The sequence below is a fragment of the Osmerus mordax genome, chromosome 9, assembly GCF_038355195.1.
Source record: "Osmerus mordax isolate fOsmMor3 chromosome 9, fOsmMor3.pri, whole genome shotgun sequence".
Classification (NCBI taxonomy): domain Eukaryota; kingdom Metazoa; phylum Chordata; class Actinopteri; order Osmeriformes; family Osmeridae; genus Osmerus; species Osmerus mordax.
Genome location: NC_090058.1, coordinates 2,569,979 through 2,589,447, shown reverse-complemented (window position 1 = coordinate 2,589,447; position 19,469 = coordinate 2,569,979). Strand labels below are relative to the sequence as shown.

At 46.0% G+C, this 19,469-nt stretch overlaps 3 protein-coding genes across 3 annotated transcripts; 1 reads left to right on the top strand and 2 right to left on the bottom strand.

Annotated features, from left to right (window-relative positions):
- Positions 1 to 705: 705 nt before the first annotated feature.
- On the bottom strand, positions 706 to 9,889 carry LOC136949542 (proline-rich membrane anchor 1-like). Its single transcript, XM_067243866.1, has 4 exons — positions 9,545 to 9,889; positions 8,443 to 8,584; positions 5,501 to 5,633; positions 706 to 808 (listed from the first exon to the last, which is right to left on the bottom strand). Exons 1-4 carry the CDS (start codon positions 9,815 to 9,817, stop codon positions 706 to 708), a joined length of 651 nt encoding a protein of 216 aa, XP_067099967.1. The 5' UTR covers positions 9,818 to 9,889.
- A 4,525-nt stretch (positions 9,890 to 14,414) lies between these two features.
- On the top strand, positions 14,415 to 15,809 carry LOC136948990 (protein FAM181A-like). Its single transcript, XM_067243165.1, has 2 exons — positions 14,415 to 14,434; positions 14,568 to 15,809. Exon 2 carries the CDS (start codon positions 14,652 to 14,654, stop codon positions 15,441 to 15,443), a length of 792 nt encoding a protein of 263 aa, XP_067099266.1. The 5' UTR covers positions 14,415 to 14,434; positions 14,568 to 14,651; the 3' UTR covers positions 15,444 to 15,809.
- A 272-nt stretch (positions 15,810 to 16,081) lies between these two features.
- asb2b (ankyrin repeat and SOCS box containing 2b) lies at positions 16,082 to 19,429 on the bottom strand. Its single transcript, XM_067243163.1, has 8 exons — positions 19,281 to 19,429; positions 18,836 to 19,005; positions 18,454 to 18,609; positions 18,069 to 18,314; positions 17,700 to 17,871; positions 17,017 to 17,620; positions 16,716 to 16,869; positions 16,082 to 16,439 (listed from the first exon to the last, which is right to left on the bottom strand). Exons 1-8 carry the CDS (start codon positions 19,427 to 19,429, stop codon positions 16,279 to 16,281), a joined length of 1,812 nt encoding a protein of 603 aa, XP_067099264.1. The 3' UTR covers positions 16,082 to 16,278.
- Between the last annotated feature and the right edge of the window lie 40 nt (positions 19,430 to 19,469).

Sequence of the window (19,469 nt, the reverse complement as noted above, 5' to 3'; positions counted from 1 at the left end):
AATAAATAAATAGACGAGTAAATGGACAAGGATGACAAATGTCAGGTCACATGTCAGTCTTCCAACGTTGGTTCCAGTAGCTAGAACAAAACGTGGCCAGGAATCTGTGGACTGTATGTCTATGCCTTTGAGTCAATTAGCGGTGTAACCTGGACTTTGAATTGCATAGACAGATGAAAAGCCATCAACCATCCCATGCCCAACTGAAGCCAGTGCCAACGCCTCTTCCAGAAAGCCAGCGTCCAAAATAAAAACATGACAGATGGACATTGAGGATTTTTTTTTTAAATGACGTTGCATTCTCCATAATAACTGCATGCACTTATGTAATCAGCTCCTTTCACGTCTCCAGGTGCTGAATAGACACTGTTCTAGGAGGTCAGGAGATGAACAGACCTGCACACTGCTGCTCCTGCCTCCCCCCCCCCCCCCCCGAACACCACTTCCTCCTAAGAACAGGATGTCCAGTACCTCAGGTCATGTGGAGTTTGCAGCTCCTTCAACTCTACTTATAGATCTATCAATCTATTTATTGTCTCTCCGGTTTTACGACTCCTCCTCCTCCACAGATGTTCTCCAGGCCAGGAGAAGAGAACAAGTGATGGGTTGACCCCTGGTCGGGTCAGAGACAGAGAGAGGACTGTTTGTGGGACCGTTTAGGGGTGCAGGCGGTCTCAGCGATGTCCTGCACTCTCTGCTCTCTGTTTACACCACGGTGTTGTTGGGCCCCAGGGTCGTCTTCGTGTTGCGTATGCTCATGGCGTACTCCCCTCGACTTGTCCCGTTTTCCTCCTTCCGTAACGGTTTCCTGGAAGAAGAGAAAAAATCAATCGTCACAGATGTGGCCCGCTGCATGACACGTCAACGCCGATATTTTCATGGTCTGTTTACTTTAAGTTTAGGCCTGTGTCATTATATGAAAGCATGTGGCTGTTAACCTTTGGGACGGATTGATTTCGCGGGCTGCTGTGGATGGTTACACTATTCCCAGCTATTCTTTCTAATAAGCTGAACATTAAAAGGTCACTTCTCTCTCAGATCTATAAAGGAGAGAGGAAAATATATCAAGCCAGCGCATGAAGGACGTGGCATTTAAAACAGCATGTGCTGATGTCAGATGTCATCTTCTTCAGCGGTGATGAGATTCTGTATGTGTGCCGTAGCAAAGACAGGGAAAACAACTACTGCGGTACCAAACCAACATTCCTCTGCAGATGTACAACCAAAATTCCCTGTTTTTCCCAGTAGTCCTTTACCCTTTTTTCCAGCACTTTTCTGGTGCAAACAAGCTGAAACACACCATCCTATTGCTGTTATTGGTCGATGAAGAGCAGTATCATTCAAAGCAGTCCTTTTCATTACCGCTCAGTGCTCTTATGGTTATTATGTTTGTCCAGTGTAGTGTGTCTTCTGGGCCAACCCTCCCAGGCTGTGGCTCCCTGCCCAGGCTTACATAAGACAGAGACAGATTTGAATACAGTCAGGACAGTCATTGTCCTGCTCAATACTGTACCAGGCCCTTCCGTAGCACGGAGAAGCCTTAAGCTACATCTTAGCTCGGTGTCTCTTTCCCTCTCCTCTGAAAGGTACGTTATGCCTGTCTTGACGTGATGGGCACAGTCATTCTCAGTCTGAAACAAGACTTTTACCTTAAGTTTCCTTTGGGAGGAAGCTGTCTTTGCTGATGTGATATTTATTAAATTGTCACATTGCTGCACGTTGATGCAAGGTTCATGGCACAGTTATGTCATGGACGTCAGCTGACTTGCTGATAGAGAACGACAGCTGTATGGATTTCAGACAATGTTGAAGTTTAGCTTGGGGATGGTGACGTCAGTGCCCCTCTGCTATTACACAAGCTCTGATGAAACATCTATGGGAAAGTCCTCTACTAGACTTCAGGCGAGCTCAGTGGAGCTGGCCTACCAGGTGTCGGCCATCTTGGACAGATGCTGAACTCTTCTTCTTCTGGGAAATGTGACAGCCTGGGACAGGATACTACCTAGCCCTGGGGATGAAGCACATCCTGCTGGGAGTCAGGTGGCTGAGCGGTGAGGGAGTCGGGCTAGTAATCCGAAGGTTGCCAGTTCGATTCCCGGTCATGCCAACTGACGTTGTGTCCTTGATCAGAGCGTCTGCTAAATGACTAAAATGTAAATGTAAAGATGATCTACTGGTGTGCGTGTGTGTGTGCGTGTGTGTGCGTGCGTGTGTGTGTGCGTGTGTGTGCGCGCACTTGGAGGTGTTGGGAAATACCGGGCCTCTCCCTGAAGGATGGTGCAATACCTTCTTCACAGGAGGACCCAGATAGCGCTCCTCATTTAGTTAATTAGCATCTCCTCAGAGGGAATGACCATCTGTTAATATGATCAGTATTCATTCATAATGTTTCTGTGTCTGCAGAACAGATTTCCGTGCTCCTGAATCCTATCATGGGGCAATAACACGCTCTTGCGTGTTGACCAGAAGAATTAAAAAACATTAGGGCGTGTTTTTTCTTTCTTCTGAGCGCCAGCTTTTAATTACTCCCGATGAGGAGAGAGTGTGTCCGCCTAGAGAAAAAGCGTTGCACCCAGCGTCTTTTTTTCTGAGCGCTCCGCCACTTTTGTGCAGCCGCTAGTTGAGAATCTCAAAACTTTTGAGAAAGGCTTCATTGTCTCTCCATTTCAGCTAGCGAGACACTCAACAGTCAGGGCGTTGAAAACGTCCGTTAATGATTAACTAATAGGTTAAGATTGCCCCAAATAATTGAGAATAGTATTTTAGATTGCAAATAGCCAGCTAGCTAACGGTCAAGAGCGGATAAGCGTCCAGCCAGCACGTTTCTACCGGAGATAAACGCTACACGGACACACGCTAAAGCGTTCCAAACCACAAACCTGTGCTCCCTGGAATATGCAGTGTTTTTCCGGGCCAGCATGCAGAGCAGACCGTTTGGACCCCTCACCTGCCTCGACTCAGGCTTTCCATAATAGATGCCAGGCTGTTGTTGACACGTGGCAGGTGGCTACACAACACTTCACAGGTCAGATTAATATTTTATATCAAAGCTGTGCTATCGCAGCACACATCCTTGTTTGAAGTTTGGGGAACGGTGAATGTTGAGTTGGGGGCATGTGTCGGTCTGTTTACACTGCCTCTAACCATCTGGAAAGAGGAATATGCAACCGCTCAAAGAATACACGGGATGCCTAGGTAGAGTCCCAGAAAATCCATAATCCTTACACTTTTAAATAGCATAATTATTTAAAGAAAAACTGCAGAATCTTTTTGTAAATTTACCAAGGAGAGGACAAAACAAGTACAGCGGCCTCTCTTCGTGTTGAGTAGTGTCAGGGTATTTACATTTAGCAGCTGCTCTTATGTAGAGCGACTTACAGTAAGTACAGGGACATTCCCCCGAGGCAAGTAGGGTGAAGTGCCTTGCCCAAGGACACAACGTCATTTGGAACGGCCGGGAATCTAACTGGCAACCTTCAGATTACGAGCCCGATTCCTTAACCGCTCAGCAACCTGACTCCCTTAGGGAGTTATTTGGGCTTCGTGCGATGCTGACTGGCATGCGGCATCGTGCCTGATTTGGACAGCACGATGCTGACACACACAGTCTGTATGAGTCCTCCTGCACTCCCCCTTGTGCTTCAGGACTGAACCAAATCACACGGAGAGGAGCGGGTTTGTACCAACCGCTTTGCCTGACAGAAGACTGGCGGAGGAAGATTATAAAAAAAACAAAAAGCTAAATGTGTGCAGGCCCAGCCAGTGGTGGCCAGGGAGAGAGACCAAGCTTGCTGATCTTGTGTCTGTGCTGCCAGGGTCTTGGCCCTACTCCAGCTCATTTTCATCGGGATAGCCCTGAGCACTGAGGGGCTGGAAGGGCTATATATAACTGCCTCTGTTTTTCTCCCTGACAAACCCTTTCTCACATTGTTATTGACTAAGACACCCAATTATTGCCTGCCCCCAGCTTTAGTAGACAACATATATATCTGTCTTGTCACACTTTCTGTCTCCAAGAAGACGTATGATTAGAGAGCTGGTGACTTTTTGGTTTCAAATTTAATTCCTTCAGTTTTCTCACTCCAGTTTTCTATTGTCTCAGGAAGGATGCATCTGTAATGAGGGCTGTCTAACTGGCCTGGTGTGTTCGTCTCCTTCAGAGGAAAGACTAGCTTGGCACACAGTCTGCAGTCCCAGAGCCCAATCCTGTCAGACCACGAGGACATGACCTGCGTGCATGTATAAAAGATGTGGCCTGCGACTGAATGACTGCGCAAATTAATTCATAAATAATGACTTGGGTTAGGGGCTACAGAGGGCCTGTATTCCTACCACGGCTGCATTAAATAAATGTGCCCCTTGGCTACTAAAGGGACTGGAGAATTGCCATAATGAATTCCTAACCCAGCCACCCATTGCTTCCGCTGCCTGACTTTGCCTATTTGTTGTTTGAAAAAAATAAAATAACACACACACAAAAAATATGAGAAACAGGATTCTACAGAGGGAAGACATATTTAGCACGCATTTTCATCGTTTCATGAATAAAATTACTATAATAGAGCTAATTCCCTCTACATAAACTGGAGGATTTGATTGAAGAACAACTGAATCAAGCTGTTTTCCTGTCACAGTCGCTGACAAACTGGAAGGGCCTCAATGTGTCCCAACAGTGCCCTCACTGCTCTGAGTGACTCTGATCACAGGTCCTAAAGGCACTGTGGAGAGTGTAGACCACCACTGTGTTGTCCATTTTCATTCCAGTCATATTTAAATTACTATAACAGAGCTACTAAATTTCTCCAGATGTCTCCTGTGTGTATTTACATGTGAAAATGTGTTTCAGTACCTTATGTGTATGTTGGCTGACACGGTTGCGTGTGTGTTATGTCAGTCAGTGTATAGGATCTATGTTATGTGTGTGCATGTGTGTTTCTGAATGCGTGAGTAGCACACTGTGCTGGATGTCAGACAGGGATCTGGGCTTGGGCAGTGCTGCAAGCCAAACCCCCCAAACATCTCCTCCATCAAGATAGAGAAGGGAAGGTTCACATCGCCACGACGACACGGTTGTTGTCTTCCTCTGGTAACCTATCCTGTCTTCACTTTACAATAATCCCTGCTGCCAATGCTAAAATGCTCCCACCATTATACTTATACATTATTAACTAAAACGGAGTCTACAATGACAAACAGAACAAAGAAGATCCAGCATTTCCTACTGAAACAACAGCAAGTGGATCATTGGTTACACATGCCGGTTCAATCAAATCGCTACACTACTGGGTTAGTAGACACTGTGCCTGCCATGATATGTCTCTGAATGACATCCACCTGTAATGAATCTTTGCTGTGACCCAAGTGTCCCAGTCCTGGCACCTGACCTCTGTGTGACCCGGTGAGGTCACGGTTGCTGTGTGAGTGACGTGTGACGTGTGCCTGAGCAGAGCAGGCTGTGTGCCGTGGAGAACACCTTCAGAAGCAGCAGGCTCTGGCCTACCTCTTAATAGCCTTGTAGCAGATGATCACGGCTGAGAGGAGGAGAACAACAGAGGCACAGCCGACTGTTCCCAACAGCGCCATCTCCATCTCCATCCACCACGGCCTCAACAAGGGAGCCACGGGGTCCACCACTGTCAGAGAGACAGAGAGAGAGAGAGAGAGAGAAAGACAGAGAGAGAGAGAGAGAGAGAGAGAGAGAGAGAGAGAGAGAGAGAGAGAGCAGATAGAGAAAGAGAGACAGAGAGAGAGATAGACCAAACAGAGAGAGAGAGAGAGAGAGAGAGAGAGAGAGAGAAAGACAAAGATAGAGGGAGAGAGGAAGATAGAGGGAAAAACCGAGCGAGAGACAGACAGGGGAAGATAGAGGGAGAGAGATGATAGGAAGGAAAGAAGGAAGAAAGAAACAAAGGAAATCCCATCAGACATCATATCACAGTGATAAGTTCATCATGCAAACTGCCCCAGCCGAGTTTAGCCTATATATTACATAACCTCATCTTAGACAGACAGCCAGTAATGACAGCGTGATGAAATCCCATTACTTATCCAGTGCAAAGCCCATGTTGTAAATCAATGTGCCAAGAGCTCCAATTAAATATGCATTGATTCCCAACCATCTCATTATGCATGGCAATATCATGAAACTTGGATGTGCTTTTCTACTAAGATTAAAGCGTTCACCTTTTCCCCCTGTTCTGAAGTTCAAGGTTGACGGATATCTAACCCTGTTCCATGAATTATTTAAAGTCCAAACTTCTTTGCGCTGGTATTCTGTGTCCAAACCGAATGACACCTTCACAATTTGCAGCTGGCAACCACTTTATACCTGCAGTTTAAGACCACTGATTGTGGACTTTAAACATTCAAAAGACCAGTTTACCTGATTTGGTGTTACTCGCTTGCTACTCTGTCATCCTATTGATGTCCAGGTGAGATCCTACAACTAGGTCTACTATTGTCCAGCAACGTGGAAATGAAGTGATGAAACAGGATGAGGAGTATTTGAAGAGCAGGCTAGTTCTGAATTGGAGGGGCGAAGGCCTTTTACTTTACTCCATGGCAACACAAACGCCGTGGTAACGCTGAGGAGTGTAACGGAGCAGATTCCTTCGGAGTGAATGACGAGGCAGGATTCTACCCCGGCACGTCACACAACAAGTCACTACGGATCTCGGACGCCCCTCTCCCTCCTCTTTCTCTCAGCCAACTTCCGTTTTAATCCGGCACATTGTCAATGGCTGTAGGATTTATTCTCTCCGGGGTAAGGATCGACTTCATTGTGATGAAGCTCTTTCGTTTGAAGGGTCTTCTGAGCTATTTTTAGAGGACAGACTCTTACTCAACAGTGCCAATTTCCCTCATTTTCTCAAACTGTTGGTATATTTGTGGACTCACTTTTTGTCCTACTTTACCATGCAAACTATGCATATTTATAGCTACTTAAAAAAGCATGGTGGTAAGTAGAATCAGGGCTGACAGTTCTGGCAAACATCAAAATAAACTGGCTTTACTGTGAGAAAGAATTACAATGTGCACTTGTCACTGGGGAATATTTGATGTGCTTTAGCTCTTCTCCCTCTTAAAATGAGTTTTCACCAACAGTAAAGAGTTTAAAGTTTCAGGTTCTCTTGGTCATTATTTGTCATAGTTTGTTAAGGCTTCTAAGCATCTCAGTGAAGCCAGGTTTAAGCCTTGCTCTTGCCAGTATACATTTCTCCCTTAAAAGACCAAATTAGCCTCCTTTCCGAGTTTAGTATCAGTTTCCATGCAGTGACCTTGACAACAGTGATGAGGAGGTCTATAACTACGCATGTGTCCACACAGTGAGTCCAGAGAAAAAGAGGCCCATATAAATTAACTAACACAGAAAATCGTTGAAGCTGATTGATTGAGACCTTTCCACTGCTGTCTGTTGGGTTTTTGTTGATGAAGTACTCGTCCTTATGAAGGATTCTGGATGACTGGTTCTAGAAAAGTCTCAGTAATAACCTGGAATGAGTGCACCAGCACTCATTCCAGATTTTCCACTAGCTGGAGTCTTGAGTTTTTGTCGATCACCATTGTGAACCAGACACAAAACGGTAATCTTACACCAGGAACCTTTAAGTGCTCGGGACAACATACGGTATAACATGCTGTACGTACAATATCATTTTCAGGAGTAAAACAGATCAAACTGATTTTTCTTCTATAATGGTGCTACTGAGATACCAACGTCAATTAATGTTTGGTTTTTCTATCCTTCAAGAAGATACGATTTCAACCATGGAAACCACAAGCAACTAGGAGGTAGCAGACACTGATACCTTCTCACACACACTCACACACACACACACACACACTCACAAACAAGCACATACACATTGCCCTCGGCTTAACATCACTACACAGACGGTACTACTGGGCCAGTTCATTAGCCCCTTATCTGTATCAAAACCTAATTTAATGAATTCATCGCTGTTTTAATCAGGGGGGTCCTCCAGGGGAAACACAACCACAGATCCTGGCAGCCCAGTAGGCAGCGCTTTCACAGGCAACCAGGAACTCCCCAAGGTCAGGCCAAGCATAAAAATGTGTTCAGCTGTCGGCATCCTGCTGCCTCTATCACACTCTCCAAGTCAGCTCGGAAAAAAATATTTTTTTTCGGGATCAAAACATACCCAGCAGTCTTCCCATAAACGTCCCGTTAGAGGATTCTCCCCAGGTATGGCTCTAGTGTAATGAAGCGTGAGATAACAACGGAACACATCCTTTTCACTACAATTATTTGGCAGTATTTGAGACTGTTATTTGAGCTGTCCTCTATTTGGGGCTCCAACCCAGTGTGACCAGGACGTGTCTCTGTGATTCAGGAGTGAGTGAGTGTAACCAAGCAGATGAAGACAGGAGATTGTGCTGTGAGTGAGACGGGGGAGAGAGATAAATGAGCTGGGATGTTACCTGTGGCCACCATTAGTCGTGGGGGAGGCGGGGGAGGAGGGGGAGGGGGGAAGGGAGGGTAGCCTCTACACTGGCATGCCAACTGGCAATGGTGGCTGACTTCCTCTGCTGCCGACTGCAAGCATGACCTCTGGAGTTCACCCTGATGGAGAGAGAGATGGAGAGAGAGAGAGAAATTCATTATTGTCTGTGGAAGAGTCGATATTTATCCAAAGTGAAGCTCTAATGATCCCAAAACAAGCGTACAGTCTGCATAATTTCTCCGTATTTATTTTTTCAGTCTTAAATGTCAGCCTTGACGAGCAGTCCTCTATACTGAAATGGAGAAGAGAGACTGGAATTTTAATGAACTGGACGTGGCCGAGCACTACATCAGTGCTCAGAGATGCGATGCACCATCTATGCTAGCGCTTCAGCCAACAGCATCATAGTTTGTGTTGCTGTGGGTTTCCTGGGAGTGCCACGGTTCCTTCTCATCTCTGCTGTGTTGCTTCTACAGCAGCTGCCTTTGTAGACATGCAGAATAGTATCACGTCTACGGCCAGAGAGAAACCACCCACCAACAGAGTGGGCAGTAGGCTGCCCTGAGGATTGTGTGTGGGTGGACTTAGAAACTCGAGCAGATCACATTACACATGAACCTTGGCAACGTTTCGCGCCTGTACGGCAGCTCTGTAGGAAGTAGAGACAGAAGTTGGAGTATTGTATCCTACTCATCATCAGCATGCTGGCTCACTGCGTGGTGATAGCATGCACTACCAGTAGTCATATGAATGTCACGTAAGTTATGGATTTGAAATGAAAGCGGTTCAGAAAACCGTCATAAACTTTCCAGAGCTGACGTTACACTGCCATCTCGCCTTAATGTTTTGGGACCAACTCACCGGTATACCTAAAGGTGTTGGGCGTGATTGGACTATGTACTGTGTAAATATTTGATAATTGTTTGACCCAACATTTCATAAAGTTTTGCTCACATGAATTAATACCCGACATTTGTCTATGAAAACCACCCATGAACTCCACTTACATTTGCTTAATAGGCCTACCTCTTCATGCGTAAAATTGTAAGTGGCGCGCATGTACACAATAGCCTTCTTACCTGGCATGAGAGTAAAACCTGCGAGAGAAGGCAATGACCGAAAAGTAGAGGCCATAAACTTAGAGTAAATGGCAGTAGATGTTGGACCAGCATTCCTCCTGCGCTTTTCTCGAAGACACTAGGCAGCGTATCGAACAAACTAACACAGTACACATAGGATTGGACCGTTTGGGAAATTATCATCCACCGTATCCAATTCGGCGGCAATTGTGACAAGGGTCTCCAGCAATAGTTTATGCCACAATCATACTGAAATTCTGTTATCGATGGCATAGGACAGGCAACAACAAAAAATGGCCTGGTAATCTCGATGATGCATTTCTCGAAAGTTGTTTCTGCTGCTTAAACCTCAACCCGAATCGCCGCGCTTGGTCTGCCGTTACTCCATGTGATGTGAGGGCGGTAGACGGCCCATACCTTACATCCCTCCTCGGCTAAATACATGAGTGCAAAATACTCAAGCCATCGAAGTTGAAGCATTTGCTGAGAAATATCTTCAAAAATATTTGTCGACAGAACTCTCCGAAATAACTGAAAACTCACGATACATCCTTAACTTAGTGAAGCATTATGTACACAAATGTGCAGGTCCGGAGGAAAGAGACAAGGTTTAAACTGATGCATCTCTTCAAAACCAAAAGACTGCGGGCTACAAATTGAGCAGAGAGCATCGCACCATCGCGCATCTAGGAAGTACACGGCACTTGATGTTGCATATAGTATTCCAGAAACTGAAAATCTGTTGTAGAATAAAGTTTAACAAACGAGTGATTATCAAGACACGTAAGTCAAAATGTTCATTACGCAAGAAAATTCAATTTTCAAAGGCTATTTCTATGGAGAAGCCCTACGTTTTACGGCGCGGACTGGTGCTGTTTAAAGCTCCGGGCACGATGCGCGTGCGATTTAGATGACGCTTGATAGACCGAATGAAAGTCAAGTACTTGAGTCAGGGAGAGACAGAGAGAAAATCATTTAGCTACTGTACACTTACACTATAGTCCCTCTTAACAAGAGGCTGATAACATTTAAGTCTGAAATGGTGATGGTCTGAAAAAAAAAATATATATATTGAAACCATGGTGGTATGCCAAATATGTCATTTTTTGGAGAGAATACAATTCGGTTTAGACAAGTCTAGGCTTTTACCAAAACATTATATTTGTTCTGACTTTCATGTTTAACGGTTAGTTATGATGATGACACCTATACCTTGTACAGAGTTGCCTGCCTAAGGAGTTGCATCAGAACCAGGTTTATACCAGAGGAAGAACACTGGTTACATTCCCAAAAATAAATGAACCAAAATGTCGTTACACAATGGTCTGCTGCTGAAACTATTTAGAGGGTTACACAATTTGTCAGCCCTTCAGGTAAACTCCACATTGTTTTTTTAAAGGATTACATTTAATCAACCTCTTCACATGTAAGTTTTTCATTGATAACCCTCAGAAGATTTTACAAGCAAGTCCAAGGCTCATTAGAGAGAAGTAGCCAGAGGGAGGAGTTGGCATTTGAAAGATCTGACTTGTGGCTTAAATAACCGAGCTATCAGCCTATTTTGACATGAGAGATACATTGTACACAAGACCTGGCATTTAGAAATGTTGCTTGTTTCATGAAAGTAAACGAGCATCAGTTCAGAACATTTCCCCCCAAATATTGCTTGTTTAGAACGTAGCTAATGCACGTTTTAGTGATGTTGTTTTATATTAAGTATCTGTACAGTCAAGCATTTTACCCAGAGGTTATTAGTATGACTAATTGAATTGGTCAAAATATTCAAGCGTTTTTTTTTGGACTTGCACATGTATGCATTGCATGTGTCTGTACCCCATGTTGCAGGAGAGTCTGAACAGCATGTGAGTGTTGTGTTGTTGTAGTTACTCAGAGCATTGTGGGGTTGCTGCCGCTCAATCCTCTTCCCCGTATCGATTAACTGACAAAGAGGAAGCTCAGCATCACTCAGATCCGGTTCTGCCTACTCCACTCCATTCCTGCGAGCCCGAAACATCTGCCACAACGACGTCCTCCACGGGCTTTTAACAACACACCGAACAGCATTCACAGCAAGATTGTTTACGGGCCAGAGTGATCGTTATAGGATTACAGCAGTGCAGTTTAAAAGTTCCTGTGTATTTTTAAGCTTCCGAGCCACCTTTCATAGCCAATAAGGTTTCAGGTGAAACTGGAATTTATCGTATAGTCACTCAAATTCTGTGGAATTCAACAAAATATCAGGTCTATGTGTATTCTGCTGTGGTCCCCTGTTGAATTGTTGGGTCTCAAGTCTTACTTCAGGATTACATTGCCATCTAGTGGGACACACTGGTAACTCAAACTATGCTATTCCTCTCCAATGTGTGGCAACTCTGGAATTACTGAAGATGTCATCTACAACTGAGAACAAACAGGTAACATTGTGTTTTCAAAATGGATTTGCTGTTTCGTGTTTGCAGAAAGCTGTTAGAGTGCTGTTTTGAGTTAGTGAAATGGGTCTACTTCAGGAATCAAGATGCAAAGGGACGACAGCATGATACCGATAGTGGGACTAGGGCTCTGGGCCAGAGGGCAAGATTGGGTCATGCACAGTCAACACTGAATACATTTACATTTAGTCATTTAGCAGACGCTCTTATCCAGAGCGACTTACAGTAAGTACAGGGACATTCCCCCGAGGCAAGTAGGGTGAAGTGCCTTGCCCAAGGACACAACGTCAGTTGGCATGACATGGAATCGAACTAGCAACCTTCGGATTACTAGCCCGATTCCCTAACCGCTCAGCCACCTGACTCCCTTGAATACACACTCAACCACTATAAAAGTACAGAGGACAGTGCAATGGGAACTTGTGTATGTCTGACAATAACAACAAGCACCATGCTCCTTGCATGAAAACGTTACTGGTATACCAACTGGTTTTACACTTCACTTTACTGCTGCCCCTGTAGTTTTTCCCAGGAGATGCTGCCCTTCACGATGTTCACTGTACAGAACACATCATTCAAATGTGATTATTTTAACGACAAAATGGGATTCCTATTCCTATTTTTTACTCGATTTGAGTCTAACGTAAAACTGGCTATATTGCCGTGTGGTGGCAATCTAAGAATCTCTTAAGACTTTCACATCAATCTAAAATGGTTGACAAACTTCGCCCCCCATCTATCTTACTCAAACTGGCATGATGACAAGGGTGTGTAGTCGGATTTATTGGTGCCACTCTGCTTCCTCTCTCTCTCCCACCCTCTCTCTGCCCCTCTCTCTCTCTGCCCCTCTCTCTCTCTCCTTCTCTCTCTCTCTCTCTCTCTCTCTCTCTCTCTCCCACCCTCTCTCTGCCCCTCTCTCTCTCTCCCTCTCTCCCTCTCTCTCTGTCACTTCAAAAGCACAGGAGTAGGGCAACAGGCCTGGGGAGGGGTGCACCATTGTTAATTGGCCTTTTGAGATGAACAGAGAGGTGAATGAAGAAAAAGGGAAGAGGATAATGGGGTCCCGCCGCCTCTACAGTGGCTGGCTGGTGAGAGGAGGGTGAGAGATGCCCCCCCGTACCCCTCTCCCCGTCTCAAGAGCTGGTCGAGTCAAAGCAGACATCCATGATGATTCAGTATTATAAGATGAAGCCATTTAGGGCACTGATGGACAATATTAACACACATTATATTTCAGGTGACTGCATTCGTTTTACAAGAACAACTGAATATGCCGCATTCTTGCAACGCGGCTTGCGCGCAAATATTGAAGCTTGCGTTAGGAGTTAATATATCGGAATAATTCCTATAGCCTACGCGTGCGCTTAAACAGCGCCACTGTGGTCATGGCTCCCAGGCTCAGGGCAGCGAAGCGGTATTGTGGTTGTAGGCATGTGGTGTAGGTTACTTACCAGACAAGCAGTTTCCTCACATCTCATGCCACACTGCTGCCATGAGTAGGTGGTTCAATGGAACGATAGGTACTCCTTTTCTTTAATAAGAGGATGGAGCTCAATTAGCATTTCACAAGTTCCCCCCCCCCCCCACCCCCCCACCCCCCACCCTGCAACCTTCCCTGCGGAGTCCATGCTTTCTCCGGGGATTGTCCTGTTTTTGGCTCTTGTTGCCGTTGGCAGGGTGACAGTATTCGAGTGTGCAAACTTGTGCTATTGTCCGCGGGCCAGAAGGAGCCATGGAGACCCCACTAATATGACACAGGAAAATGTTTGCTGATGGCAATTCTATGGGCTTTGTCCAACTCTTTCTCCTTCATGACGACTCGATTTAAGTCTCTAAATGTTTGACTACAAATGCAGGAGTGCTATCCAGCTCCTTTCCCTTTGTCCCGCGAGGTTTGAATGAGTAATTCAGCTTTTGTGTCGCTCGATTGAGGGGGCAAACAGAAAGACAAGATTCTTGAGCGTTCAAGCCCCCTTTCCATGGATATGTGCTCCTAAGATCCCCCCTCCTCACCAAGTCCTACATCTGACATCACTCTTGGGGGGTTAGATCAAAACAAAGCACCTCAGTCTGAAACCAGCTCTCAGTGATGAAGAATGCACGTGTATTCCACCAGACTCTTTATAAAATTCAAACACAGCAATGGGACAATTTCAGACATGGTGAGAACTTGATGTTCCATGAGCGCTCGCAGACGACCTGCACAACCCACTGCTAAAAAAATATCGCATCCATTAGCCGCTTTTCTTGGAGGATCTCCATGACAACAATTTGCAATGGTTAAGAATTCGATACCGGGGCGCTTGGAAGCTGATTGGGGTGCATTGTGAGGGCCTGGGGTCGCTGATTGGTTCAAGGGAAACCCCATAACTACATGGAGTTTATATTCATTCAGCTTGTTGAAGTGCTCAGTGCACATCTTGGAGAGAGTGTGGAATGATTGTCTCAAACAGAGGACATGGTAAGTCCTTTGTGATATTTTCAAAGATCTCCTCATTGTAGTGTATGTCTGTGTGAGTATGTGAGTTATGTATGCAATCTGACCCCACAAAGGGCAATACATAGAATTTGTTTCCATGTCTCTTCATCTATAGATTATCATCAAGACGAGGCGATTCACATCTTGCATCGTCGGATTCGGTAGCATGGGTTAACTGGTTCAAATTGGTTGATACGACATGGCAAACCCAGACAGTGAAGTAAAAACGTTGCTGAACTTTGTGAACTTGGCCTCTAGTGATATTAAAGCGGCCCTGGATAAATCCGCCCCGTGCAGACGCTCCGTGGACCACAGAAAATACCTGCAGAAACAGCTGAAGCGGTTCTCCCAGAAATACTCTCGGATGCCAAAATGCCACCCGCACAGATCCACCGAGTACGGAAACGGCAAGGCCAGTTCCTATCCCATGGGGACTTCACATCGCGGCATGAAGCACGTTGGAAACGAGACTTCTGATGCGCTCTGCGATGAGAATATAAAGATTGCTGTGAATTCTGCAGCTGAAAGTGATAATGCAAAACAAGAGCACGTGCCCATGAGAAAACGTCAACTCCCGGCATCCTTCTGGGAAGAACCCAGGTTAGGGCAAACCAACGTTGACCCGCCGCAGTGTGGATGGAAAAGGAGTCCTGTCAAGTCAGGGCCAAGCGAGATAGAGAAGAGGATTAGCGTTCACGAGAAGGTCGTTTTCTCCCAGAGACGTGGCTCGGTGGATAAAGAACCACTGGACATCCTTTCACACAACGTGAGTTTGTGCAATTGCTGCCCTTTTCAGTACCCAGGACATCACGTGTTCCAGAGCCACCTTGTGCTTCCCCATTCGGCTATGGGACTCTGGGGGAAAGTCGCTGAGGAAACGGACACACCTGACACGCCACACAGACCCAACCACACGCACGTCGTGGTCAAACCTATACCGACCAAGCCCACTGTGCAACCCTCTATTTTCAGCGTTTTTGGCTTCATCTGAAAAATCATCACGCACGTTGAATTAGGTTAGGAGCATCATCAATAATTAAGAGAACTGTGATGATAGTGACATTTCTTTTTTTAAAACAGTATCATACAACTCTGAAGCACTTAACTAGGTAACGTATACACAGTTTGTTTCAATACGTTCATTTCCTTTTAGTCATTTGAGACATAGCAAAGTGAAATTGAAAATGAAGCATGTAACATTTTATGTGACATTTAATCACTTTTGAGAGGGGAGCTCCGACTCTTGATGAGATGTTATCAGAAAATGTATCAAACTTGTAAATATTGACATGAGAATTGACGTTTTTATAAATAGAAAATACATAGGAATAATGATGAACAATTACATTTATTTTTAAATAAATAGAAAATGTTGAATCTCTGTCTTTGGCTCCAGACCATTCACATCAGCATTCATATTATTATGGCCGGGAGATTTACAGAAACCTTCTGATCTAAATCCCTTGGCACATGCACATGTATGCCAGGTGCAAAACTCTCTGCATTAAAGAGGCCTGGCTTGATGAAGAATCCAGAGCTTTTAAAGACCTCCATGTAAACGTTGTCGGAGAGCTGTATTTATCACTAAAATTGCATGGTTTTAACCTCAGAATTAAACCACAATTTAATTGGGTGCTTTTAATAAAACTGTGCAATACCACATACAGAGAAAACAAGGACGGAGATACGGAGTAAAATAATATAAAATAAAACTTGAACTAAGACAAAGAATGATATGTAAATTCACCACAGCACACATAAAAAAAATACATATTTTTGCCTGGATACCAGCCATCTTCAATCATGTCTGTAACATGAAACCAGGTTTATGAGTCCGAGAAGATGTCCAAAGAACTGTCCGTGGTTAGACTTAGGTACTGGATCAATCTTCCAGGCAGGGGTAGGGTGTTCAGCGACCCAAGCCTGGCTACGCCCACCTGCCCACGAACAGCCAGCCTACAGAGGTGTAGCAGCGGGCGGGGTGAGACTGCGAAGACAGGAGGAGAAGATTGGATTAGTTAGAAGTGAGTCAGGTTAGGATAGGTTTCATTGTTCCATTCCATTGCAAATTGCCGCCGCCACCCCCCCCCCCCACACACACACACACACACGCACACATATATGAAGAAAGTCTAATTTAATGGTCACATCCTCAAGGATGTAAAAAAAAATCTGTCCCACCCACATTTGAAAATGAAAGCTATGCCCCTAGAATGAGTGAGAGAAAGGAATAGAAACTGAAAAAATATTTTACAGCACTAACCTGTCTTCCTCTTCACCAACTGCCAGTCTTCCCGGCTGTCTAGTACTTCGGTGAGTGTGGCACACAGAGAAACATTACTGACGTAGTCCAGCAGCAAGTCGATGACAGGCCCCACCATGTTACACACGGGTGAGGAAGAAATCCACTCACAGAACTAGGGAAGACAGGGCCAGTCAACATGTGAGTAGGCAAGACAATCACGCCTACAGTATGCTATCATCCACCTTTTCAAATACAACCTTTTTGTAATACATCCTAACATAAATAAGTGCCTGTGATGCAGAATATACTGTAGCTCTACCTGTGTTCTGCTGGCAGGAGTCGTCCCTGTGCAGGTCAAAGACAGCATGTCGTCGTTCAGCACCCCCATGTTGACACCTCCCATGTATGAGAGGGGGTTGTGGGGGGTCGGCTGGGGCCCGCTGCCATGCGCACATGAGAAGCAGGCCCGGGCGTTACAACCGCGGTCCAGGAGATACTTGAGAAGAGGTAGGTTGTTCTGACAGAGCACCACGGCGCTGGGGAAGCTAGTGGGGAAGGCTGGGGTGCTTGCGTTCACATCAGCCCCACTCTCCAACAGCAGAGCAACAGTCCGGACACAGCCCTGCCTGACTGCCAGCAGCAGGGGGCTGACTGGGTCCAGACGCACACTAGCCCCCGCTTTCAGCAACAGCTCAGCTGTCTGTGTCCTCCCACTGGCCACAGCGAAGTACAGGGCGGTGGCTCTGCGATCAGCATACTGCGTGGAGTAGCTGGGGGACAGAGTGGCGTTGACGTCCGCACCTGTCTTGAGCAGGACGGCTGTTACCCGGTCGCTGCTGTGCTGAGCAGACAGGTGGAGGGGGCTGATGCCGCTGTGACGGATACGGGGCCGGCTGGTCACTGGAACGAGCAGCGACACGATCCTGGAAAGCAGTGTGGGGAGAAGGCGTCAACAGAGCAGCAAGCGGACTTGGTGAAAGAGAACACCCCACTGCGACTTACTCGTGGTGTCCATAGCGGGCAGCGATGTGAATGGGCAGCAGTCCTGCCTTTGTGGGCTTGTTTGCGTCGGCGTTGCTGGAAAGCAGCGCTGCTACGACATGCCTGTGACCGTTCTTACTGGCCTCACACAGAGCTGTGGCACCGTCGCACGTGTGCATGTTGACATCAGCACCTAAGAGAAAAGATATATACTGTCAACAAAGAACAAACGGGTGTGTTTGGTTGTCTCTCCTTACTTATTATAATCACTCCTTTGTTATATACTTATTTAACAGTTAATACTGACAGTTCTACACTGAGGGAAGGAGAGAGGGAAGGAGGGAGGGAGGGGTGAGTGAGTGAGGGAGGGGGTGAGTGAGGGACTTCTACCTCGTCTGATGAGGTACTGCAGGCCCTCTAGCCGGCCCTGCTGAGCTGCTGCTATGAGTGGGGCGATGCAGTAGGTGTTCGGGGGGTTGACTGTGGCTCCGGCTCTGACCAGCAGCTCGCATATGTCTGTGTTGTTCCTGCACGCTGCTTCGTGGAGGGCCGTCCAGCCCTGGTGGCACCGCTGGTTCACCGTGGCTCCGGACGACAACAGGAGGCTCACCATGTCCACGTTCTCCCTCTCGCACGCTGCCAGAAGGACGAGATAGACAGATCAATCTCACGCACTCAAATACCTTCCACCCTCCCCCACTCAGTCACCTCAACCCCTCCCTCCCTCAGTGGAGAACCTGTTCTATGTTCCTTGCTAGTCAGGTGGAGCCTGTACCTTTGTACAGGGGGGTGTCCTTGTTCTTGCTGCTGATGTCAGGGTCGGCCCCTGCCTGTAGGAGACACTGCACACAGGACAGGTGGTCACAGGAAACAGCCAGCAACAGAGCGGTCTGCTCCTGTAACGTGCGCTTGTCAACGAGGCCTGGCTGAGCTGTAGGAGAAAAACATTTCAGCATCCTGTCAAGTGTAGGACAGTTTTACGGCAATGTATCTTTACCTCACACAAAGAGCGCATCTCCAACAAGCCTGACGATATGTAATGGTTGAATAGAACTACAACCAAACAATGTGACTGCCCAGTCAGTCAATCTAAAATCCTCTCAAACAATGGCAATGTTCTCCATTGAGAAACTTTCAATGAAAGTCTCAGTCTTTACCTCTCAGTAGTGCCTTTATGCATTCAGCCTGGCCACAATAGGCTGCCTCGTGCAAAGGTATCCATCCTTCATGGTTCCCTTTCATCAGGCTAAGAGGAGATGCCACGGCCAGCTCGTTTACAGCAGTAACATCCCCATTACGAATGGCACACACCACTGGATCAACATCCCTATGAAGTAACAGAAGTGTCAAAATCTATTGATATTAACAGTTAATATGAATTCTTATATTAACAGTTCAACTGACAGAATGTGATTATTTAGACTGCGGAATTAAATGTGGTAGATTCGTTTATTGTTCCCTTTGTTGATGTCGAACAATCAACCTTTCCAACAGTATAGCCTTTTATAATTGTACAAAGCGCCTATTTTCAGGAAAGTAGCAGAATGGCTATAACTGGGCCAAGGGATTATCCCCGTTATCAACAGAGACAAAAGCACTTACTCTATTGACTCTGCCGCTGTGCCGTCTTGCTGCCATCTCCTCCCCGCGCATCTCAAAATACTGCTTGGCGATTTTCCCAACGACGAATTAGCTCTATTTTCACCATTTCTAAATTGCGACAAATACTCAGAATAACTAAATCGAGTCATGATTTTAGCGTCACCGCGCACGAAACAGGGAGAACGTGCG